At 45.2% G+C, this 26,764-nt stretch overlaps 1 protein-coding gene across 3 annotated transcripts in view; it reads left to right on the forward strand.

Moving 5' to 3' along the window:
• TTLL1 (tubulin tyrosine ligase like 1) overlaps positions 1-26,764 on the forward strand; it is a 155,178-nt gene that overhangs the window by 120,867 nt on the left and 7,547 nt on the right. For all 3 annotated transcript variants that reach the window (XM_033952517.1, XM_033952516.1, XM_033952518.1), the window contains one exon: positions 25,422-25,585. In XM_033952517.1, coding sequence (XP_033808408.1) covers positions 25,422-25,585 — 164 coding nt within the window. The remainder of the gene's footprint in view (positions 1-25,421; positions 25,586-26,764) is intronic.

The raw sequence follows: 26,764 nt of genomic DNA on the forward strand, positions 1-26,764 counted from the left end.
AAGGGATACAAAAGCCGACATGTTTCACCCCGAGGGTTTCTTCAGGGCTACTATCCCTTTATGAAGCTAATCTTCCACGTCGCGACCACCGAGTTCCTGTCAAGATTCTTGACAACAGGAACTCAGTGGTCGCAACGTGGAAGATTAGCTTCATAAAGGGATAGTAGCCCTAAAGAAACCCTTCAAGGACCAGGTGAAACATGTCGGCTTTTGTATCCCTTAGAACTCGACCACTTTAAGCTAAGTATCATAAAGAATTACTAGCACAAATAGCTTTCGCAGACGATCTGTTATTCACATTAACTAGACCGAGTCACTCCATTCCCCATCTATTACAAGCCTTGGAGGAATTACAGTTTTATTTGGGGTTTACTTTAAATTATAGGAAATCCACTGCTTTGGCTAGCCCGCTTGCTCTGCAACAGTCTTGGGTGGGGGAGTTTCCTTTTACGTGGGCTACGAACTCTATAAAATATCTGAGAGTATGGATTTCTAGAGACCTTAAGACCCTTTACAAATGTAACATCTCCCCTTTACTGCTTGATATGTTACAACGTCTTCAAAATTGGTCCACATTTCCCCTTTCAGTAGCGGGACGGGTAGCCTTATACAATATGGTGCTTTTTCCCAAATGGTTGTACCAATTCCAGGTACTTCCTTTATTACTATCCCAAACCCATAACACCCATCTCACTTGGGGATTACAATGTTTTATATGGGGGGGCCGTCGCCCTCGCATGACAGCGGTGTGGGCAGACTCGATGGGCCTCGGCCTTTTTCTGCCGTCACTTTCTATGTTTCTATGACACTCCCTCGCATGTGTATCCCTAGGGAAAAGGGAGGATATGGCTTGTTGAATATTCGCTGGTATGCCTTGGCATGCCAGATGCGATACATTAATGATTGGTTTAGAGGCACTTCTCACTTTTCAGCAACTTCCATAGAACTGTCATTATTGGTTCCCTACCATATTAGTTATGTGTTACATGCTACCGACCCGTCGCTCCGCCTGGTAGTAGCAAATTACCCCATTTTTGCTCCGGCTAGGCGGATGTGGCGGTGGATTTGTAAAAGTGCTAAACTGTCTTCTGGTTTCTCTGGCCCTGATTCTCCAAAAGTGCGTCCCGATTTTAGGCAGCTGTAGGCGTCCTACAGCTGTCTAATCAGCCAATCGGGATGCACGTTTTTAAAAAAAAAAATGCTCCCCAGGCAGATCTGAAGGCGCCTCCGGGAGCCTAGGGAGATCCGCAAGATGCCTAAGCTCGTCTAAGGGCCTTAGGCTGAACCTAGGCGGCCCTACGCGTCTCCCTAGTTGAGGAGAAGCTTAAAATGTAGGCCAGCAAAATGCTGGTCTACATTGTAAGTAGACGCAGCCGCTATACTTATCGCGGCAAGGGATCTCTCTGCCGCTATAAGTATAGCAGGCCGCGGCCTGTCCGATCGCTGGCAGGAGGGTGCCCAATCCCTCCTGCCCGAAGACGCACCCTCCCGACACTACCGACCGCCCCCCCCCCACTACTGACCGCCCCCCTCCCCCGACATTACCGATCTCCCCCCCGAGAATATCGATCGCTGGCAGGAGGGTGCCCAATCAGGCCTTAGATTAAGTGGGGATGGGCGGACCCGCTATGCCTAAGGCCTGATTAGTCCAGGCTTCTAGAGCCTGGGCCAATCAGGCCTTAGGCTTCGGCGGGAAGGGGCGGACCCGCCTCATTACGACGAGGCTTGCCTGCCGGCTGGACGTGCAAGACCCATCTCGCCGGAAGAACAGGTTTGGTGGAGTGGAGGTTTGGGGGTTGTTAGCGCCGGGGGGGGGTGCGTCTTCGGGCAGGAGGGATTGGGCACCCTCCTGCCAGCGATCGATATTGTCGGGGGGGGGAGATCGGTAATGTCAGGGGGGGCGGTTGGTAGTGTAGGGGGGGCGGGCGGTAGTGTCGGGGGGGTGCATCTTCGGGCAAGAGGCTTTGGGCACCCTCCTGCCAGCGATCGATATTGTCGGGGGGGAGATCGGTAATGTCGGGGGGGGGTGGTCGGTAGTGTCGGGGGGGGGGCGGTCGGTAGTGTCGGGGGGGGTGCATCTTCGGGCAGGAGGGTTTGGGCACCCTCCTGCCAGCGATCGCTCAGGGGGCCATGGCCCGCTATACTTATAGCGGCAGTGAGATCCCTTGCCGCGATAAGTGTAGCGGGCCGTGTCTAATCTAACCCGATTCTCTAACCCGCGTCTGTAACATGGACGCCGGTTTACAGAATCGGGGTTTAGTTTAGGCCGATTCTGAATAGGACGCCTCTCCCGGGCATCCTATACAGAATCAGGGCCTAGGTGTCTTGCGGGCCTCGCCTTCAATATAGGCGGCCTGCCTGGGGAGCATTTTTTTAAAAAAAACGTGCATCCTGATTGTCTGATTAGACAGCTGTAGGACGCCTACAGCTGCCTAAAATCGGGACGCACTTTTGGAGAATCAGGGCCTCTGTATTTACCTATTCAGGGCAAAGGTGCATTTTTGCCGGGACTGCAAAATGTTTCATTTCAATGATGGGCTGTAAAGGGACTCCGATATTTATTTCAGTTGTACTCGGAGGATGGAATTTTGGCTTCCTTTCCAACTTTATGTTGTACGTTTGATTTGCCAGCTACAGATATATTTGCTTATTACCAGATACGACATTATGTGCAGTCTTTTCCAGTTGAACATCTTAAGGAGGACAGTCGTGAAGCACTTTCTGAGCTTTTTAGTTTATCAGCTCAACAGAGGATCCCTCTTAAATTTCATTTAATGGGTCTCCAAGCGGATTGCCAAGCGGGACCTAATCTGGACATTTTGGCGGCCGCTTGGGCGGAAGACCTGCAGTGTTCTTTGACAGCTCAACAGTTACAACAGGTGCTGAAAACCATCAAGAGAGTGTCTGCCAATGTTACTCACTGTGAATTACAATTTAAGGTGGTCCTGCGGCTTTACATTCCCCCTGAAAGGTCAGCTTGGATGGAAATTACTTTCACTCATAATTGCCCCAAGTGTGTACAGGCACATGCTTCATTGGGGCACATGCTTTGGACTTATCCTTTGATTCTCTAGTTCTGGCTTGATCTGGGCACCTATATTAAATCCCTCTGGGGTAGACGTTGGTATCCTATGCCCAGAGCCTTATTTGGCTATTATACTATTGCTGCACCGAAATTGAAAGGGATGACATCTTTTGTAGCGCGGACTGTGCTTTTGGGAAAGAAAGTCATATTGACAAACTGGATATCACCGGATCCACCGACTTATAGTCAGTGGAGTGCTCTGATGATAGTGCAAGCCTCTTTGGAGCGGAGACAGGCTGGTGACTTTGACCTGGGCCCAGGTCGCCGCTTCTGTCAGATTTGGGAACATTTTTGGATGGACCTTACACCCGTGGACGATTACTGAACTTGTGAAGGGAGTCACACGTCACTGGTTAACATGACTGTTGACATTACTGTTGTTGGTGGGAGGGGGGATGGTGTGGGCGGAGGGATGGTGGGAGTTTGTGTTCTGCACATGTGCAAGTTTCTGGATTACTCTGCTATGATCTTTTACTTGCAACTTTTTCTTGCAAACCTTAATAAAAACATTTAAATATAAAAAGAATTACTAGCACAAAATATATTCATTATATTTATTATAAATTATTTATTGTTTTGAAAGACACAACTATATTCAACATAAAAAATATCACAAATCATTATAAGAGACCTGGTGAAGATTAAATGCATTAAGCCAGATATTATGAAACACACTTGAGTATCTTGGTGGCATTTCTGAGGGTCTGGGTGATTAAAGATATTGTGAGGGGGGACAGGAGGTAGTCAGAGTTGGACTACTTTCGAAGTATTCAATAAATTCCATGCTTACTACCTCTGAATTATATGTAAATCTGCCTCATATGGCCCTGGAAAACTGCAACTGAATACCACAGCTGTGCCCCATATCTTTCCAAATTTAAAACAAGGTGGCAGCCCTCACTTTATCCCAGTTCAAGCAGGCAGCATATTCTCACATGTGGGTGACATCATCCACGGAGCCCCGGTATGGACAGTTTTAAAAGTACATCTCCAGTTTAAGTTTTTTGAAACTTCGCGAATGCCCACACTGTGCATGCCCGAGTGCCTTCCCACCCGACATAGGCTCGTGGCACCTCAGTTCTGCATTTTCCACAGAGCAAATAAATCAAATTTTTTTCTGACTGTCAGTTGCTGTTGCCTTCCCGTTCCGTTTTTCCTTCTGCTTTTTTAAGCAATCTTTTCCTTTGAGTTTTGTTAAGTTCTTTAAAAAAAAAAAACAACAACCACATTTCTTTTATTTTCAGTCCGTTTTTTCCTCAGGCTCTGCCTCAGGGTGTTTTCGGCAGTCATATTTAATTAACCATTGAGTCTGGTCTAGCCAAACAAGTTTTCCCCATGTCAAAGCCTATGACAATGTTTAAGAAGTGCTGCCAGGAGGGGGCATGGCCGTGCCGAGAGCAGGGAAGACGCGTTTTCCTTGAACTCCGCTGCTCTTCCCCTGCCTCGGCCTCCCGGACCCAGATTCAGCGAGTAAAATCGCCACCAAGCGTTTTCTTCCGACTCCTTGGGGCTTTATGGACAAATTTGTACAAAAAGGGAGTGGAGACATGGCGGCGAAGGCGGGTAAAAAGTAGCGCGAAAGACTGAAATCGGGGTCTGGCACGGAAGGCAAAATGGCCGGCTCGGGAGACGCTGCTGATTCAGTGGGGGCGGACATGATTGCGCGCCTCACGGAGGCAGTCGTGCTGGCGCTGGGGACGCGCTTGGATAAAGTACAGGAGTCCATAGCAACCCTCTCTACATCAGTGGCTGAGTTCAACAATCACGTTTCTGAAGCTGAGCAGAGGATCAGCACTGCAGAGGACACCATTACCTTTATGCAGGCAGAGATACAGCAACTACAGCGCAAAGTGGGGCAATGTGAGGAGAAGATGGAGGATCTGGAGAATCGCTCCAGACGAAATAATCTGCGCCTGGTGGGGGTCCCAGAAACAATATCGGATGGAGATCTCCTGCCTACCCTAGAAGCATGGCTGACGACTGAGCTGCTGGCTACGCGGGGCCTGGGTCCCTTGCGTATAGAACGGGTACATCGGCTGGGCAGGAGGCAGGAGGGCTCGACCAGGCCGCGCGTGGTAATCCTCCGCATCCTCAATTTTGCTATCAAAGATCTTCTGCTTCGCACCTATCGCCAGAAAAAGGATTTACAGTTCCAGAACCAGCGTATCCTGATGTTCCAGGATTATTCTGCACAGGTGGCATCTCTCCGCCGAGGCTACTCGACTGTCTGCAAGCAACTCACCGAGAAAAAGCTGCGCTTCACTTTGCAATATCCTGCCAAGCTCCGGGTGCTTCATGGGGGTCAACCCTTTCTCTTTGAAACCAGCGAGGCCGCCCGGGCTCAGGTTCTTCTGTGGTATCCTGATCTGGAGCCGAGCACTTGAGGGACCCTGACAGTGGCTGGAGGTTCTGGTCTGCTATGAGTGGGGGAGTGCCCGTGGGATCCTGGAGGTGTTCCCCTTGAGACATGATGGCTCATATTATTTTGGCTATCTCTGTTTAGTGGCTCCTTCTTGGGGGTCACTTTGGTTTGTTCTGGACACTGTTCTCTGGCTCTTTGAGCTAGATTGTTGTTGTGGTCTGCAGGGGTGAGACTTTGCGTTTTATTCTTCCTTTAGATGCTCTTTCCCTATGGGGTCCTGCTGTTGTTGCTGGTATTTGCCCCTTGGCTTTTGCCTTTTCTCCTTCTTGCTTTGTACTGCTTGGTATCTGTATGGGAGGTTGAGGGGGGGAGGGACTTTGGGCCCTTGGTGTACCCTCTTCTGGAGTGGTGGGCTGGGGTATCAGAGGGGGCAAGGGAGGGGGACGTTGGGTTTGGGAGGGGGGGTAGGGAGGGTGGGAGGGGGAGTTGGGCTAGGGTGGGGCGGGGGGGTCTGGGAGGGGGGAGTTGGGGTTGAAGAGGGATAGTGGATGGAGGGGTGGGGGACTAGGATCGGTGTGGTTGATGGTGGGAGGTCTGTGTGTGCGCGCTGGATGGGTGGCTGTCGGGAGGAGGGCTGGGACTCTCGGCAGGAGTTTTCTACTCCTTTATTTTGTAGACCATGTTGGTTTTCTTCTGAATGACGCCTAAGAGGGGAGTGCGCTGTGTGACGTGGAATGTGTCGGGTATTAACTCTCCGATAAAGAGAACCAAGATTTTGCAGCATTTAGCCCGGCATCGGGCAGATATAGTGGGCCTGCAGGAGACTAAGCTTTCCGAGAAAGAACATGGTAAGCTGAGGCAGTCCTGGGTAGGACAATGTTATTCTGCTTCTTCTTCTAAGGCTAAGGCCGGGGTGGCTCTCCTGCTACATAAGTCCATCCCTTTTGTTCACTCTCGGGTCCTTTCCGACTCGGAGGGTCACTATGTACTGGTCCAGGGTACATTGTACCAGCGCCCGGTACTCTTACTGTCAGTGTATGCTCCCAATACTGCCCAACGGTCTTTTTATAAGAAGCTTCTGGGGGTGATCCTGTCGGTGACCTTGTTACCTGGGACCCATTTGATTATTCTGGGGGATTTCAACTCTATTCTGGATCCTGTCCTGGATTCTTCTAGGGGGCCTTCTCGTTCCTCTGGGAGGTCGGATAACGGGCTGAGTGCTTGGCTGCAGGCTTTGGATGTGGTAGATGTATGGAGAACTCTTCATCCTGGAGAGAGGGATTTTACTCATACTTCCAAAGTGCATGATTCCTCCTCTAGAATAGACTATGTTTTTCTCTCCCGCTCCTCCTTCTATGCAGTACATCAGGCTGAGATTGGGGTGTTGGCTATTTCTGATCATACTATGGTTTGGATGGACCTTGGTCTTGCTGATGGGTCCCCTGCTGGGGGTGGGCGCTGGCGTTTTCCGGTAGCACTTTATTCTGACCCTGATTTTAAACAGTATCTAGAAGTGCAGTGGAGGGAGTATGTTGAGTTCAACGGGGTGCATGCAGATGACGGAGCTCTTTTTTGGGAGGCAGCCAAGGTGGTGCTCCGTGGAGCTGTGATAGCCTACTGTGCCCGACGGAGGAAACGGATGGCGGCAAAGATATTAGCTCTCGAGCGTAAAGTGCGGGAGAGCAGGCTTCTAGTATTACATTCTCCCACTCTATCCCACAAACATGAGTTTCAGGCGGCCCAGGCAGCGCTCCATGCCCTCTTACATGAACGGGCACACAAGTCGCTCTTCTATTATAAATATCGCCTTCATAGGTTTGGTAATCGCCCGGGTAGAATGTTAGCACAGTTGACTAGGGCGCGGAGGGGGTCCTCGTCCATCACCTCACTTAGAGGAGCTGGGGGGCAGCTGGTCACAGCCTAGCCTCAACTTGAACAGCTTTTTGTTTCTTTTTACAGCTCTCTTTACTCGGTGGAGGTGGTGGACCGGGACTCTGCGATTCAGGCGTACTTTGACTCGCTGCCCTTGCCTCGGCTCTCGGAGACCGACAGTGCGAGCTTGGTCTCCCCTATTACTGGAGAGGAGGTCTTGGGGGTTATTAAAACCTTGCCTCTCTGTAAATCCCCGGGTCCGGATGGCTTTGGCGGGGAATTTTATCGTCTCTTGCAGGGGTTTGTGGCTGATCCGTTGAGGCGGTATTATGAGCGAGCGGTGGAGGGGGGGTCCTTTCCTCCTGGTTCGAATCAGGCGCTGATAACTGTGCTGCCTAAACCGGGGAAGGACCCTCTCTTGGTGGGGTCTTATAGGCCCATTTCGCTTATCAACGTAGATCTTAAAATTCTGTACCTTCTGCTGGCTAATTGGTTGGCCCCGCTTGTCCCTTCACTGGTGGGACTGGACCAGGTGGGGTTTGTGAAGGGCCGTCAGGCAGGTCATAATGTTCGGAAGCTTCTACTGGCTCTGGCCCACTGTGATTCTCGGCGACAGCCTACCTTGGCCATTAGTTTTGATTCTGAAAAAGCCTTTGACAGGGTTGAGTGGGCTTTCCTCTTCCCGTTGTTACTCCGCTATGGGGTGACTGGCTATTATTTGAACGCTCTTCGTGCTCTATACTCTAACCCCGAGGCTGCTGTGATTGTCAATGGGGTAGCTTCCCCGGTTTTTTCCCTGCGGTGGGGTACTCGGCAGGGTTGCCCCCTGTCTCCTTTGCTTTATATTTTATTTTTGGAACCTCTGTTGCTTTGTATCCGCACTCATCCGTTGCTTGAGGGCGTGGAGGTGGGAGCTTCCTCCCTGCGTAGCTTGGCCTTTGCGGATGACATCATGATTCTTTTGTCTGACCCGGTCTCGCACCTTTCTTTGTTGCTGGAGTTGTTTCAGCAGTTTGGGGAGCTCTCGGGCCTCAAACTCAATGTATCTAAATCGGAAGCGCTCCCTCTTCATCTGCGTATCTCTCACCTGTGGTCGGACTTTCCTCTGAAGGAGGCTTCGGCTCAGGTGAAATACTTGGGGGTTCTTATTCCCTCCACCTTGACGCGCCTTTATGAGATTAATGTCCGACCTATGCTTCGGTCTTCTGTCAAGAGTCTGCGCTTATGGGGTGCTCTGCCGGTTTCCCTTGCGGGCCGCGTCTTTTTATATAATATGATGATTGTGCCACGGTGGCTCTACTTGTTGCAGACTTTACCAATTTGGTTGAGACATAGGGATTTGGAGGAGCTGTACCGTGCTTTGCGGATTTTCCTGTGGCGGGGACGGCGTCCTCGCCTGCCCCTTCGCGTTCTGATGCTGCCAGAGGCGCAGGGGGGGTTCGGTCTTCTAGATCTTCGCGCTTATAACTTGGCATGTGGCTTACGCCAGATTCAGGATTGGTGTCTGGAGAGTTCCTCTTTTTTGACCTTCTCTGTGGACAGGGACTGCCTGTCCCCTGTCTCGGGATTGTTCTTGTTGCATGCTCCGTCGGTTCGGTTAGACTCTTTACAGAGGGGTCATGTGGTGTGGTCATATATGAGATGTATCTGGAAACAGCTTTGCAAACGTTTGGGGGTCAATTATAGTGCAACACCAATGTTGCCCTTAGTGGGCAACGCGCAGTTCGGTCCTGGAAGTGACAGCCAAGTATTCCGGATTTGGCATGCACATGGGATCCGTAGAGTGGGAGATGTGCTCACTGAGAGGGGGATTCTTCTTTCTCCTGCTGAGTTGGCGTCCCTCTACGGTTTGGATCAAGTGGATGCATTTGGTTATTTACAGCTTAGTCATTATGTTCGTAGTCTCGGAGAGCCGTCCTTGCGGCACTCGGTGGCGCAGAGTCTTGGATTGAGTTTGGGTTTGTGGGAGGATCCGGCCCCGCGCCTGCGTTACTTTGTTACTTCGCTATTGTCACCGTTGTCCACTGAGAGGGCGGACATGTTGGCTGGGGCGTGGAGCGCTGACCTGGGGTGCACTATTCTGTCCTCCTTGATTTCTCGTTGCTTTGTCTTCCTGCGTGCTCTCTCCTGCAATATGCTCCATAGGGAGCAGGAATATAAATTCCTCCACAGAGCGTATATTTCCCCACAGAGGGCTTATCGAGCAGGCTTTGCAGCTCAGGCCTGTTGTCCCAAGTGCCCTGTGAGTCCTGCTACCCTGGGACATATGTTCTGGGACTGTCCCCGGATACGGGCTTTCTGGCTGCAAGTGTGGACCTTTTTGTCTTCTATCTCTCCTCCGTTGCCTGCATGCACCCCTTCTATAGTCCTTTTTTATGATGGAGCGGCTCTCTCTCGTTGCTCCGTTGGGCAGCGGATGTTGGTGTTCAAGGCCCTCCTTTTAGCCAAGAAGGCCATTTTAATTTCTTGGCGGGCTCCCCATGCTCCCTCTTTTTCCCAGTGGCACTTGTCCCTATATGACTTAGCGCTTCTGGAGCGCAGGATGGTGGGGAGACAGGACGAGGGCCGGTGGACCAAATTTCAGGGTGTGTGGGAGGGGTATTGGTTGTCTCCACCGCACCGGGAGCGGAGTCTGTTGCTGAACTGCTAACCCTGTCAGCTGTGGTGACGTGGGCGGGAGTTGGGTGCTGCAGTTTTCTCTATGTTGTCTGCTTTCGTCTTTCTTTCCTCTTGGTCTTGTTCCACCTTTCTTTCTTTTTGGTCAGTTTTCTTTTTGGTCAGTTTTCTCTTGTCTTCCCATCTAATCACACGGGTCTGGGTTTGGGGGGGTATCTTTGGGGGAGTGGGGGGTTGGGGGTTTAGGATGTGTTGGGGGGGGCGGGGTATTCTGGTAAAACCATGTATTGGGCACTCTAGCATTTTTGCCTGGGCGCTCTCCTGTTGTATTGTTTCTGAGTTCCCTGGTTGCCTTGTTTTAGCACTTCAATGGGAGCTGCGGCTGTATGTTTCTTTTTCTTGTTCTGTACGTTGCTGAATTTGCTCAATAAAGAAATATTATACATTAAAAAAAGAAGTGCTGCCAGTGTCAAAGACCTATTTCCTTTTTTTTTTTTTCCTTATTATTTTTTATTTTCAAATTTTACATAAAGTGTACAAAATACTAAAATACAATTGATAAATACAGAATATCACTTTTATATCTAATACATCATATTTCTAAATATATTTTTCCCCCTCCCCCTCCCCCTACCCTTCTATTACTTTTCATATATTATTTTTAATTTTTAAATTTTACATAAAGTGTTCAAAATATTAAAATATAATTGATAAATACACAATATCATTTTTATATCTAATACATCATATTCTAAATATATTTTTATCCCTTCTCCCTCCCCCCACCCTTCTATTACTTTTCATTCATATTTTACATATTGTATAACATATTTTAACATATTATGTGTAAATTATTTTCATTACCCCCCCTCTATGTGCGTCACAAAAAAGATATTTAAAAGAAGAAAAGAAGAAAAATCCTGCTATTTATTCATTGCAGTATTTTGTCAATGGCCCCCATATTTTTATAAATTTAGTATATGTCCCTCTTTGTATTGCTATTGTTCTTTCCATTTTAAATATATAACATATTGTATTCCACCAAAATGTATAATTTAGGTTTTTATAATTTTTCCAATTATTAGTTATATGCTGAATGGCAACCCCTGTCATAATTAATAAAAGCTTGTTATTTTCTGGTGAAATTTGACTTTTTTTCCTCATCATCATTCCAAATAATATCGTATCATATGATATTGCTATATGATTTTCCATCAATTTATTAATTTGTGGCCAAATTGAATTCCAAAAACTTTTAATGTAGGGACAATGATACAGTAAGTGATCTAATGTCCCTGGTTCCAGATTACAGTGCCAGCATTTATTGGACTTAGAACTGTCTAATTTTTGCAAACGTGTAGGGGTCCAAAAAGCTCTATGTAATAAAAAGAACCAAGTTTGTCTCATAGATGCTGACACTGTACATCTCATTCTCCAAGACCAAATTAGTGGCCATTGAGATGCATTAATTTGATGCTTAATCTCAATGCTCCAAATATCTCTTAGACCATTTTTTGGTTTTTTATTCAAATATCCAGATATTAATTTATACCACAATGCGGCTTGATGTCCTAGGAAGTCTGCTTGAAAACATAAGAACTTTAAACTATATTGATTATTCAATGTTTTCCATTCAGGGAACCCAACCTGAATGGCCTGCTTCAATTGCAACCATTTAAAACTTTGTGTTTTATTAAGACCAAATCTATGTTGCAATTGTGAAAAATCTAGCAGTTTACCTTCTGAAATAACGTCATCCAAAGATCTAATGCCTGCAATAATCCAGTTCTTCCAAAGGATTTGAGCTCCGCCAATTTTGATCTTGGAGTTTATCCATATAGATTGATTAGTTGATTTGTTTATTGGGATAGGTGTTAATTTACTTATAAATCTCAACGTTTTCCAAGTATCCATTAATATTTTATTTTCTCTGTATCTTCTAGGCATGTTAATACTTGGAAGGTGAACTAAATTTAGGGGAAACATAAGGCGCCATTCCAAATATAACCAATCTGGTGCATTATCTATAAGTTCTGGGAGGATCCAATACATACCCTGACGTAGAATATAGGCTTGATGATACCTATAAAAATTTGGAAAATTTACCCCTCCCTCCTTAATTGATTTTTGCAAAGTTACTAAGGCTATTCTAGGTGTTTTACCAAGCCAAAGAAATTTCATTAAAATACTATTAAGCTTTTTATAAAAGGACCCCTGAAAATAAATAGGTATCATACTCATTTGGTAGCAAACTACAGGCAAAATCATCATTTTGATAGTTTGAACTCTCCCCCACCAAGAAATATGTAAGGGGTTCCATTGCTCACATAACTCCGTAACTTTTTTTAATACAAATTTTTCATTTTCTTTTACGGTATCTTCAATTGTATTTTTAACTTGAATGCCAAGATATTTAAATCCTTCTTCTTTCCATATGAACGGAAAAGCGTCAAATAATCCTTTTACACAATGAACATTTAAGGGTATAATTTCAGATTTATTCCAATTAATTTTATAGCCTGAAAATTTACCAAACTTATCAATTAATTCCAATAAAGAAGATAAGGTAGATTCTGGATTTTTCAAATAAAGCAAAATATCATCAGCATAAGCCGAAATTTTATATTCCATATCTGAATATGGAATACCCTGTATCTCCCCCGTTTGTTGTATTGCTAACAATAAGGGTTCTAATATAACATCAAATAACAAAGGAGATAAAGGACAACCCTGTCTAACTCCCCTCCGCAATTGAAATCCATCAGATATCATATTATTAATATTTAATCTTGCAATCGGGAAGCTATACAAAGTTTTTACCATTTGTATAAATCCAGAACCTATACCAAACCATTCTAAAGCTTGATACATAAAATTCCATTCTACCCTATCAAACGCTTTTTCTGCATCCAAGGAAACTGTAAAAGTTGGTTCATCTATTTTTTTTGATAAATTTAACATATGAAATAATAATCTAGAGTTATTAGAGGAATGTCTTTTAGCAACGAAACCCGTCTGATGCATATCTATAATATGTGGGAGAGCTTTGGCTAATCTCAAAGCCAAAATTTTCGCCAAAAGTTTATTATCCACATTTATTAAAGATATAGGCCTGTAGTTCGAAACCAAAGTAGGATCTTTATTTGGCTTAGGCAAAACAATTATTATTGATTCAGCCATAGTACCTTTAATATCACCTTTTATAAGTTGTGTTTGATATAAATTTAGTAAATGTGGGGAAAGGATATTTTGAAATGTTTTATAAAATTCTACTGTATAACCATCACCACCTGGAGCGGATCCAACTCTAAGAGATCTCAATGCTGTTTCTAATTCTTTTAATAATATAGGTTCATCTAAACTCCGTTTTATATGATCAGGAACCTTAGGTCCATTAATTAAATCTAAAAAATTTTTACCATCTTTTTGTCTCTCCAAATAAGGCTCAGAAGAATAGAGATCTTTATAAAATTTTAGAAATTGTTTTAAAATTATATCTGTTTGATTTGTTATATGGTTAAATCTGTTTATTAGTTTTAAGTGCATAATAATAACAATCAAACACAGTTAGTAAGCACCAACAAAGCCCCCCCCCCAATTCCCCCCCCCATGGGAACAGTTACACTATAATCCAGCAAGCCAGTATGTCAGTTCAAAAGTCTACTGCGCACCATTGGCGTTAAAGTAAAGCAAAAGGGTAACCAACACTTGAGGTACAATGCACCACGTCTGGAGTTCATGTCCGTAATATCCAATCGTTCACACCCTGCAAGTTGGATCATCTGGGTCCGCCAATGTGAAACAGTAGGTGTATGAGGTGAGAGCCAGCACTGAAGAATAGTTTTGATGCCCATCAAGATGGCCTTTCGAACAAACTCAGCTGCTCCAGGTCGAATCGGTTGCAAAGACAACTTCAAAGTGAAGAGAAAAGTATTCGTAGGTATCCATGTACAGTTCCAGAAAGCTGCAATAGATAGGCAAAGACGTTTCCAAAAGGCCCGAATACCGGGACACAACCAAAACATATGTCCCAAAGACGCTCTAGGAGTCGCACACTTAGAGCAAGCATCAGAAGTACAAATGTGAGCTTGAAATGCTCTAACAGGAGCAAAATAAGCCCGAACTACAAATTTATAATAACGTTCCCGTTCAGTCACAGCAACCAAGGATTTTGTCCCTTGTAAAATGCTTCTCTTTATCATATCCGCAGAAATGGAAAACTGTAAGTCTGCTGACCACTTGTCGGCCAGAGTCGTATAATCCAACTCTCCAGCCAGCTCCTGCAAAGAACGATGATGAAAGCGCAAGGGAATGCGCACCTGAGCAGTAAGACTTAAGGTTTCAGACAATTTTTCCTGAACATCCTCACATAAAGCTAAACCAGGAAGCGAATGAACATAGTGTTGCAATTGTCCATAAGAAAACCAATCCCCAGCTGCCAAAGCAGAGGAATCACATAGAGTTTGAAAAGGCTGGAGAGTACCATCAGGTTGGAGGACATGAAATAAATAGTGCATGCCCCTCCCCGGCCATCTGGGATAAGCGTCTAGGCCCATACCAGGGAGAAAATCTCCATTGCCAGTAATTGGTAAGCATGGTGTCACATCAAACCGAAGAGATAATTGAGAGCAGATCTGTTTCCAAATTTTTCGTAGGGGAAGGAGAAATAAATCCCCATATAGTTGTTTCCGGCGGGGCATGCGCTTCACATGGAGCAAGTAACTAAAATGATAAGGAGAAAAAGAGCTGCATTCCACCCCTGTAGCAGAGAAATAAGATGTAGCACAGAACCAATCATTCAAGTGCCTAAGCTGACAAGCCACATTAAATCTACCTATGTGTAACAGTCCAAGACCCCCCTGAGTTATAGGTAAAAATAAAGAGTGTAAGGAAATACGAGACCTCCCACCACCCCATAAAAAAGAACGGAGAGAACGATGATGCCGTCGCAAATGACATCTCTGTAAAAGAATAGGTAAAGTTTGTAAAAGATAGAGCCACTGCGGGACCATCATCATATTATATAAGGCGATTTTCCCCAGAAGAGATAGCGGATAGGAATGCCAAGCTCGCAGTCGGCGTTCTGCGCCTGTCAACATAGGAAGGACATTAATAGAGTAAAGCGTAGTCAGATCCCTAGGTATAAGAACACCTAAATATCGAATCGAAGAATCAGCCCACACCAAGGGAAAGGGACCCCTCCAAGTTTCGCGGACAGAAAGTTGTAAAGGGAGCACTAAAGACTTCTGCTTATTTAAAGTCAACCCTGAAAACAAATGAAATTCGTCAAAGAGATCCATAGCTCTTGATAGAGAACGATGTGGATGAGCTAGGGTAAGCAATAAATCATCTGCAAAGGCCAAAACACGTAATTGTGAAGAGCCCTCAGGTAATCCAACCAGTTCATCATCCCGTTGGATCGTACGCAACAGGGGTTCTAAATAGAGAAGGAAAAGCAACGGGGAGAGAGGGCAACCCTGACGAGTTCCTCGGCCCACAGCAAAAGAATCAGTCAGAATCCCATTAACCAAGACTGAGGCTGTCGGTGCGGCATATAATGCATGCAAAGCAGAACCAAACCAACCCCCCAAACCTACATAGTCTAAAACCTGGAAAAGATACGGCCAACGGACTTGATCAAAAGCCTTAGCTGCATCCAGACTCGCCAAGAGACCAAACGTAGAAGTCGCCTGTGCCCTAGATACAGCCAATAGCACCCTACGAACGTTGACCACAGAGTGTCGGCCCTGTACAAATCCCACCTGCGCCGGAGATATAACATGAGGCAGCAGAGGGGTCAGCCGATCCGCCAGCAAACGAGCTAATATTTTCAAATCAACATTGATAAGTGAAATGGGACGATAAGAATCAAGTTCGTCTCGCGATTTGCTCGGTTTCGGCAAGAGAGTGATGGTGGCAGAATTAGCATGTAAAGGAAACTCTCCCCGTTCCAGCGCCCTAGTAAAATATCCTAATAAGGGTCCACATACCTGCAAAGAGAGCATCTTATAAAATTCTGAGGAAAACCCGTCGGGACCCGGAGCTGTACACGAACGCAAATGTTTAATCGCTTTCTGAAGTTCCGTGCCCCGAAAGGGTCCACCCAAAACAGACCGTTGCAGATCCGTGAACTTAGGCATACCTGCATCTTCTAGATAATCAAGAATATCAGGACCACAATGAGGTCCTGGACTGGCATAAAAAGTGGAGAAATGTTGGTAAAAGGCATCTGCTATATCTGCTGTCTTGGTAGTATAAGCGCCATTTGATAGCCGAATTTTTGAAATATAACGATCATCTTGCCAGTTCTTAGTCAAGGTAGCTAACATTTTTCCGGTTCGATTGCCATACCGATAGAAACGATATTTTCTGTAAAAAAGTGATCGTTTGGTACGGTCATGCAATAAAGCGTTAAGGGCTACCTGAGCCGCATTAAGTTCCTCCCGCAATATACGAGTAGGATGACGAAGATACTGAGCTTTCAAGTGTGAGTATTGTTTTTCTAGCCGAAGAATACCAGAGGAGATACGTTTACGACGAGCGGCAACGTACGAAATAATGTCCCCCCGAAGTACTGCCTTGGCCGTCTCCCAAAAAAGGTCAGGAGTAGATTGATGTTGACCATTGGTAATCAGTAAGTCATCCCAGCGAGTACTAAGATAGGCTATAAAATCAGGGTCATCTTGCAAGTAAGAAGGAAAACGCCACCGAAAAGATCCAAAGGGAGGAACACCCCAGGCCACATCAATCCACACCGGACAATGATCAGATACTTCTAGGGGCCCAATGGTAGCCTCAGAGACACGAGAGAAAAGATGTTCCGAGACCAAAAGATAATCTAAGCGAGAAAAGGACCCATGCGCTCTGGACTGGTGAGTATAGTCCCTCTCAAAAGGATGGAGAAGACGCCATGGATCGACCAAACCCAGAGACTTACACAGAAACGACACTCCCTTAGTGGAAGCAGTGGCCAGTGAGGGCGAAACAGTAGAGCGATCCAGAGAGGGATCTAACACTTGATTGAGGTCCCCAGCTACAATAAGAGGAAAGGAAGAGTCCAAGAGGCCCAACGAAATTAGATTAGCAAAATAGGTAGAAGAATAGAAATTAGGCCCATAAGTAATCAGTAATCGAAAGTCCATACCCTGTAAGGATACATGCAACAATAAGTTTCTACCCTGAGAATCCTGATGACAGACTGAGACAGCACATTTCAGACCCTTACGAATCAGCAAACAAACCCCAGCCCTTTTACCAGAAGAGGATGCATAAAGCACAGAACCAACCCAGCCCCTCTGCAGTTTTTTATGTTCCTCAATAGTCAACTTAGTTTCCTGCAAGCACGCTAAATCAGCACGATGATGTTTCAACTGTTTAAGCAGCTTAGAACGTTTCACCGGGGATGTAATCCCAGACACGTTCCAGGACACAATACAGAGTGTGCTATCACCCAGGATCCATTAACCTAGTCAATATACAGCAAGCAGTAATCAAAATGTACACCCAGGTGCCCAGCCTCACCCAAGTGTTATCCATATGGTACCCTAGAGTACGCCCAACTAGTGACAGTGAAACTAACAGTAGTAACATAAGACAAAGAACCGATAGTGACAAGAAAATAGCAGTAGCCAGTAAGGAGGTCCTGTAGACTGTTCCCATCCAAACAGCAACCCCTCCCCCCCATTCCCCAAATAACCCACACAGCATATTCCAAGGAATATGCTCAAGGACCGTGAAGACACCTCACGGTGCCCCGATCCACCCAAGCCCAAGAAACAGTGAAATGTAAACTGAACCTCAACACAATAAACAGTAACTAGAAAGGGTCAGCAGAGAGCACCCTGGCCCTAAACGGCCAAAAAGTACTTATAGAGTCAAGGTGGGTCCGCAGGAGAGCCAAGATGTTGATTGATGTAATCTGCTGCTTCTGTGGACACAGAGAAGGAGTGCCACGCTCCATCATGCTGGATCTTTAGTAGAGCAGGGTACACAAAAAGAAATCGCTGTTTGAGCTCCACCAATTTCGTACAGAGCGGATAGAAGGCCTTGCGCCGCTCAGTAAGGGCCGATGAGTAGTCTTGACTGAGACGTATGACAGAGCCCCTTAGTTTAAGAGAGTCCTTCCGGGCCCGGGATTGCCTCAATACTCCCATCTTGTGCCGATAGTTAAGAAATTTTGCAATGACCACACGTGGTCTAGATTCACGAGTAGGTCGCACACCCAAACGATGTGCCCGCTCCAGGCAAAGAGATCCAGGTACCACAGCATCAGGGAACTCCATCTCGAGCCAACCCTCCAACTCAGCCAACAGGCGGGCATCAGGGATTATCTCGGGCACGCCCAGAAATCGTAAGTTATTTCGACGTGACCGGTTCTCCAGATCATCCAATTTATCAGCCTGCGCCTGTACCGTTTCTTGTAAGGCCGCTAAATCCAGCTCATGGGAGTTCACAGTGTCTTCTGCAGCTGATACCCTGTGTTCCAGCTCAGTAGTACGTGTCGCTGTATCTGTAAAAAGTTGCTCCAGGCGATTCATTTGTGATGTAATGGTGTCCAATTGCGGCCCCATCACCTGGGCTACAGCCTTTTTGATGTCTTCTATAGCTGTGTCTGCAAGCACAGACACAGCCGCGAGCGGTGCCGCCGCCATTTTGGCCTGGCCAGATTTCGGCCGCTCAGCCGCGATCATTGCCGCCGCCATTTTAGCCTCGCCGGATTTCAGCCGCGCCGGCGTTTTACGAGCGGAGGGAGGACAAATCAGGTCTTGTGATCGGGTCAAGTACCGTTCCATGTAATCCCGATCGTGCGCGCTGCTGAATGGAGCGGCCAGAATGCCGCGGATCAGTTTAAAAATGCTGTTTTGTGGATCGGGGCCCCGGAGCTGCACAGGAACGCGTCCTCAGCAGCTCATAGCGTCACGTGACCCCCCTGTTTGATTTGTTATTATACCATTATCATCTTTTATCCCATTAACATTAGTTTTCCTTTTTTTTGCTTTAAGATAATTTGCCAATAATCTCCCCGTCTTATTAGAATTTCCATAATACACTGCTTGTTTGGAAAACAAATCCTTTCTTATCATTTTTGAAGTTAATTCATTATATTTACCTTTTGCTTTCAAAAGAGCTTGCAATATCTCATTTTCCCATTTATTTATCAATTTAGCTTCTAATATTTTAATTTCTTTTTCTAATTCTATATATTGCATTTTATTCTGTTTCCTAATAAAAGCTGAATATGATATAATATTACCCCTCATAGTTGCTTTAAATGCATCCCATACATTCTCAATAGATGTATCCTCCACTAAATTGATTTGAAAGAAATCATTAATTTGTGTTTTAAAATTTTCCAAAAATTTATCATCCACAAGCAGTGCATTATCAAATCTCCAAAGAGGTCTACCCTTTTCCAATTTATCCAATTGTAATTCTATCCATATTCCTGCATGATCCGAAATAATAATAGGATCTATGGAAGCTTTAATCACCTGTTGCACTTCGTTTGTTGAAACAAAAATATAATCTATTCTTGAAAATGATTTATGAACCTGTGAACAAAATGAAAACTCCTGATCATTAAAATGAAGAATACGCCATATATCCTTCAAATCACATGATTGAGCCAGATTATCTAAACCTAAAGATTTTATATTTTTACTTGGTTTTTTATCCAATAATGGATCCATTACAGCATTAAAATCTCCAGCTACCACTAAATTAGAAGTAGCCAGTGGTAACAACATATTCTGTAATTTTTTAAAAAATTCTGATTGATTCGAATTAGGGGCATATATATTAAACAACGTCAGGGCATTATTTCCCATACCTATATCAACATGTATCCATCTTCCATGTGGGTCTGAATTTATTACCTTAATCTTGGCCATACATTTTTTATTTATAAGAATTGCTACCCCTGCTTTTTTACCCTCTGCTGGAGCAAAGACCTATTTCCATCATGGACCTTCACAGTTGGTGTTTTCAGTTTTTGGGGCCTGATCATTGGATCGAGTCTTGCACCAGGTGTTCTATTCTTCAAAAATGCTCTTGTAAAAGCCAGTCGCATTCAGCAAGAAAAGCTGTTTGGTTCATCTTCGGAGATGGTGCCCTTACCATTGACATCGGCATCGACATCAGAGCATCTTCTAGGAAAGTCAGCTACATCTTTCCAGCATGTGTCACTGGTTTCTACAGCATTGAGTCTCTCAATGCAGACCTCTCAGCGACACTATCGATCCATGGACTTATCTCTCCATCTAGGTGTGTATCCTCTTTGAGGTCACCCTCACCGAAGCAACCTGTAACACCAATAGTATCAGCTGATATGCCTACAGTACTGGCGCCTGCTGTTCAACACACGTCACAGGCCTTGAAAGCATCCAGTCTCTCAATGCAAGCTGAAAGACGATATCATCGATCTGCAGACCTCCAACCTGTCTCTCTTTTACGGGGTGCATCCTCTTTCAAGTCGCCCGCAACAAGGCAGTCTGCGGCATCATTGGTACCGGCTGGTACATCATTGATACTGGTGCAATCCTATATACCAGACATCGCAGGCCTTAACAGCATCAAGTCTTTCAATGCAGGCCGCAAGCCAATGTCCTCGATCTACAGACTTCCGTCCCCAGTTGCCCACATCAAGGCAGTCTTCTGCACCATTAGTACCAGGTGGTACATCATCTGTGGTACAATCCTTTCAAGGGAAGCTCGGTGGTTTCTGTCAGCATAGCTATTGCTAGCAATCAGCATTTTCAGTTGGCATAACTAATGTCAGCAAAGGCCTATGGGAAATTATATCAATCTGACTCTAGAATGTTGATGCAGAATTCTGTGCTCCTGCACAGAATTCACATACATTAAGCATCCAGCCAGACTGGATTGTTTATCAAGAAGATAGGCTGCTTGAATGGGACAAAGAAGCCAGAGACTAATTCCATCTACCATGCCTGCAAGTATCACATCTTCCTTATCAATTAAATTAACCATTGTTTCAAACAGTTTACAAATTATAAACAGAAAGATACTGGGAAATACAATAGTTTCTATATTCAGAATAAGATTCCAAACTATAAAAGCCTCCTCTCTGCAACACACATGGATCTATCTCTTTCTCTGTGTATCTCTCTGTCTATCCTTCTCTTTATCTATGGAACCCGAAGCTTAGACCATCACCCCATCCCCCTTTCTCAATCTCTCTCTGGATCTCCCTGTAACTTCAGGCTTCTATGTCTCTCTTTTCCTCTGAACTCTGTGAGGCAGGGAAACTGCTTTGCTCTCTCCCTAATTGTAATGCTTAATTGTAATGCTTATGAATATTGCTTTTCTGTAAGACTATAATATATTCTTTATGCAATTACCTCTGGCTGTGTTTCTTATTTGATTCTACTCCTGGTGAATCTTCTGTGAGGGAACTGAACCTGGGACCTGACGTTTGTAAGGGCGCCTCTCACGTAAACCCCTACAACCTCACCTTGTGGGGGACCTGAACTTCAAACCTTACAGTTTCTTCTGCAGGGAGATTGCCAGTGTACTTAAGTCACACTTCATGCCTCTCCCTCAGTTGACTCTTTCGATACTGGATCAAATCGACACCTCTTTGGAGCCTCACAGTACTCCATGACTGATCCATTGAAACATCAGACTTCTACTATGGGATCACCTCCTAGAGGATGTCGTACTACCTTTCCACATCGAGTTCACACTTCCAAAAAGTCCTCTTCTTCAGTTCGGCACTCTATGCTTTATCATTGGAGTTCTTCATCACAACCATCTCCTCATCTGAAATGACAACCTACTTCCCTTCCGTCCTCTTCACCTTACTACTACTACTATTTATTATTTCCATAGCGCTGAAAGGCGTACGGAGCACTGTACATTTTAACATACAATAGACAGTCCCTGCTCAGAAGAGCTTACAATCTAATTTGGACAGGACATTTCAGGGATGGGGAGATTATGGTAGAGGAAATGATACAGTGGGTATAGGTATCTGACAGCAGTGAATGGGAGTTAAGAGTTGAAAACAGATTCAATAAAGTGGGCTTTTAGCTTGGATTTGAATGCTACTAGGGATGGAGCATTACGTATTGATTCAGGCAGCCTATTCAAGGCATACGATGCCACAAGAAGAAGGGATGGAGTCTGGAGTTGTCAGTGGAAGAGAAGGGTACACATAAGAGGGACTTGCCTGATGAACAGAGGTCATGGGGAGGAACTTGTCTAACTTTGTCTTGAATCCCTGGAGGGTGTTTTCCCCTATAACAGACTCCGGAAGAGCGTTCCAGTTTTCCACCACTCTCTGGGTGAAGAAGAACTTCCTTACGTTTGTACGGAATCTATCCCCTTTCAACTTTAGAGAGTGTCCTCTCGTTCTCCTTACCTTGGAGAGGGTGAACAACCTGTCCTTATCTACTAAGTCTATCCCCTTCAGTACCTTGAATGTTTCAATCATGTCCCTGCTCCTTCTCCTCTGTTCGAGGGAGAAGAGGCCTAGTTTCTCTAATCTTTCGCTGTATGGCAGCTCCTCCAACCCCTTAACCATCTTAGTCACTCTTCTCTGGACCCTTTCGAGTAGTTCCGTGGCCTTCATGTACGGCGACCAGTGCTGTGTGGTGTACTCTTCATCATCATGATGCTTCACTTTCATCTATATCTTCCATATTGGATTATCTTTTACATTTATCCAACTCTGGTCTTAAAACCACTTTAATTAGAATTCATCTCAGTGCTATCAATGCTTTTCATGGACCACTCAACAGTAAACCTCTGACTGCTCATCCTCTCGTATCCAGATTCATGAAAGGCTTTTGAATATCAAACCACCTCCAGTGGTTTGGGATCTTACTATGCTTCTCTCTAGACTCATGAAGCCTCCTTTTGAACTAGTGTCTTCGGCTCATCTCAAATATCTCACTTTGAAAGTGGTCTTTCTCATCTCCCTTACTGCTGCTCATCGAGTGAGCGAGCTTCAAGTGCTGGTGGAGGAGCCACCTTTTATAGTGTTCCACCATGACAAAGTAGTACTTCGCACCCATTCGAAGTTCCTTCCAAAAGTAGTCATGGAGTTTCATCTCAATCGATTGTGCTTCCAGTATTCTTTCCCAAACCTCATTCTCATTCCAGAGACATAGCTCTTCATACTTTGGAACGAGCCTTGGTTTATTACTTACAATGAACTCAGCCACATGGTACATCTCCTCAACTATTTGTCTCATTTCATTCTAACAAGTTGGACAACCTGTATCCAAGAGAACTATTTCTACAGGGTTGGTGGCCTGTATCGCCTTCTGTTACACTCAGGCTGGGCTGGAACTGGGGGGTAGTGTTACCGCACATAAAATCCGAGCTATGGCAGCTTCTGTGGCTTTCTTACATTCCACTCCTATTGAGATCTGTAAGGCTGCTACTTGTTCCTCAGTTCATATCTCACATCTCACTACTGTCTGGAATCTTTTTCCAGATGGGATGATTACTTCGGCCAAGCAGTATTGCAAAATTTATTTTCTTAATAGCCAACACCTCCTCCATCCCATTCTAGTAAGCTAGGGAGTCCCACATGTGAGAATATGCTGCCTGCTTGTCCTGGGATAAAGCACAGTTATTTACCCTAACAGGTGTTATCCAGAAACAGCAGGCAGATATTTCCACAACCCACCCACCTCCTCTAGTTGGCTTCTTAGCTTGCTTATGGAACTGAGGTGCTGCAAGCCTACTTCGGGCAGGAAAGCACTCGCACATGCGCAATGTGGGCAGTCACAAATTTTCTAAAAACTTAAAGCTGTCCGTACTGGGGCTCCATGGAGGACATCACCCCATATGAGAATATCTGCCTGCTCTCCCTGGATAACACCTGTTATGATAAGTAACTGTGCTTTCTGCTGTGTCAGGTGGGGAACTGGATGGTTTATGCACCTCTAGGTTACTGGTTCAGATCTAGGTAGGGCAGCATTGCCAAAAGAAAATCATTCACTGACATAGGTGCGATAAGTTGATTCTCTTGGTCTGATAGTCAGTGGACAAATGCCCACATCTAATATAATAAAACTCTAAGCACGCATACGCACTCTTACCTGCATGCTTCCATTTTCCGTGAGCTGTAGATTCCCGCAGGTAGGAATGCGCATGTGCGTTTGGCTGTGGCAGTGGCTGGTTGACAGAGGCAGCAAACATGCGCGACTCCCCCCTCCCTCCCGCCCTCACTCCACCCACCCACCGCCAGAGAAATATTGCTATGGCTGCCCGCATTGGACCGCGAGGAGGTCATTGGGAGTGCTGGCGACGGTCACGTGCACAGAATTGGCGCTCCAGACCTCCATCCAGGAAAAACGGCACTACCGGTAGAAGTTTATTTTTAAGATTAAAGGTGCTGCGGCGGCTCCTCTCATGAGCCACACCTGCATCGGAGAAGGCTTCCAACGCAGGCAGCGATCCTGAGAGGAGCCATGACGGCACCTTTAAACTTACAAATAAACTTCTACCGGTAGAGCCGTTTTTCCTGCTGTGCCCTCTCTTTCAGTGAATGAAGCATTGCGGCAACGAACAGTTTTGATGAAGCAGCAAATCAGTGTGTCTAATCTGGAGGAGGAAGATCTCCTTGACTACAGTGAGTGCGATGGTAGTCCAGACCGGAAGGGAAGGGGGGGGCTTGGGGGAAATGCTGCTGTTGCTCCACAGAGACCTGGAGGGGAAGGTAAATACCGCTGCTGCTGATGCTCAGAGAAGTGGACAGGGAGGGAATACTGCTGCTATTGCTGCACAGGGAAGTGGGGTCGGGGGAGGGAAATGCTGCTGCACAGGGAAATGGAGGGAGAGGGAATGCTGCTGCGGCTGCTGCACAGGGTAAGTGGGGGGGAGGGAAATGCTGTTGCTGCTGCTGCACAGGGAAGTAGAGTGGGGGGAGGGAAATGCTGCTGCACAGGGAAATGGAGGGAGAGGGAATGCTGCTGCAGCTGCTGCACAGGGTAGGTGGAGGGGGAGGGAATGCTGCTGCGGCTGCTGCACAGGAAAGTGGGGTGGGGGAGGGAAATGCTGCTGCACAGGGAAATGGAGGGGGAGGGAATGCTGCTGCTGCACAGGAAAGTGGGGTGGGGGAAATGTTACATAGGGAGCAGGGAGAGAGACAGATAGATAGAAAGACAGACAGACAGCAGGAGGGAGGGAGACAGAAAGACAGAAAGGCAGGAAGAGGGACAGAAAGACAGACAGAAAGGGGGCCAGGGAGAGAGAAATACAGCAGGAGGTAGAGAGACAGAAAGAAAGAAAGACAGACAGACATCTATTCTAGCGCCCATTAATGTAACGGGCTTAAAGACTAGTAGCTAAATAAATCTCCTTCAGCTAGTATGATATTTACTGGACCTATAAAGGATGTGTATAAACCTGACACCTGGCTAGTTGTGGAAACTGGGAAAGATTACATCAAATATACTATCAACAACAATTAAATACATATTGTGATATTTTTCTTTCTTTCTTTCTTTACAGGTTAATGCCTCCCCATCTCTTACATCCAGTACAGCTAATGATCGCATACTTAAATATAATCTTATTAATGATACGCTTAATATAGTTGTACCAAATGGTGAAATTCCTGACTGTAAATGGAATAAGTCTCCATCGAAAGAAGTTCTTGGAAACTACGAACTCTTGTAGGATATTAAAAATATTTACAAATATTTTCTTCATAACAAATGTTTTTGAATTTTCAAACAACAATTTATTGGTGTTCAAAATATACGTCAGAAAAAGTCTAAGTCTAAAAAAACGTTTTGCTCATAACATCTTTAAAAAAGGCTATCTCAAAGCCATGATTAAACAGGTAGAACATCTAGATTTCCTGTTTGATTATGGCTGTGAGATGGACGTTTTTGCACTTAAAACATCCAAAATGAAAAGCCATTTTCTAAAGTGAAATATAGAACTTTCGAATGACCAAAAAATCCAGGGCACGAATATCTGTCTGACCTCGTTTTCAAAAATATGGCCACACAGATGTCCCTGCAAAACAGAGGAGTAGCTTAGTAGTTACTGCAGTAGACTGTAAACCAAGGGACAAAGGTTCAGACCTCAACCCGACTTTTTTTGGAAATGCAATCACTCCAGGGCCTGAAAAATACCTACTGTAACTGAATGTACAGCACTTCGATAGCCTTCAGGCTTTCAGGTAGTATTCAGTTTCTGGAAAACTCAGAATTATTAATTTAAAAAAAAAAAAAAAGTTAAAGTGAGATTTAAACCTAGGACAGATGAAAACAAAAAGAATTTGAGTGACATTCCTTTACACAGCACCCTCAAGCAGGACTGTATGTAGCCTTTGATCCACGTTTCTTTGCCTTAGGACTTTTCAGGGACTCCTGAGGAAAACAGGGTAGTCGAAACATGGACCGTGTTAGGTCCTTAGTTCCCATTCTTTGGGTCCTAGACATTTTATCATGTGGATTAAAAGATTGTATCTTGGACATCTTCTCCACAGTTGTTTTTGTTTTTGTCTGTTCCTTGGATCTATGAAATACCCAGGGTCAATTTTTGGTTTGCTTGGATTTAAACCTGGGTCCATTGTTTCACAGTTTATCACACTAGTCACTAGCCTACTACTCTGACCTTCTTACTGCTTTATTAAGAATGGCTATAATTCCTACTGCTGACATTTTCAGGGGAGAAGGGTGGTAAGAACAACCTCTGAAGGATTAAGGAGAGATCATGCCTTAATCCCTCCAGTGGTCTGCTGCTCAATTAAATCAACTTTTTGTAATTTGAACATGATTGAGACAGGTCTACTCTAGATAAAAATATTTTTTTTAGATATGGGTGGTTTTTCCCATTTGAAA

This window comes from Geotrypetes seraphini, chromosome 7 (assembly GCF_902459505.1).
Source record: "Geotrypetes seraphini chromosome 7, aGeoSer1.1, whole genome shotgun sequence".
NCBI lineage: Eukaryota > Metazoa > Chordata > Amphibia > Gymnophiona > Dermophiidae > Geotrypetes > Geotrypetes seraphini.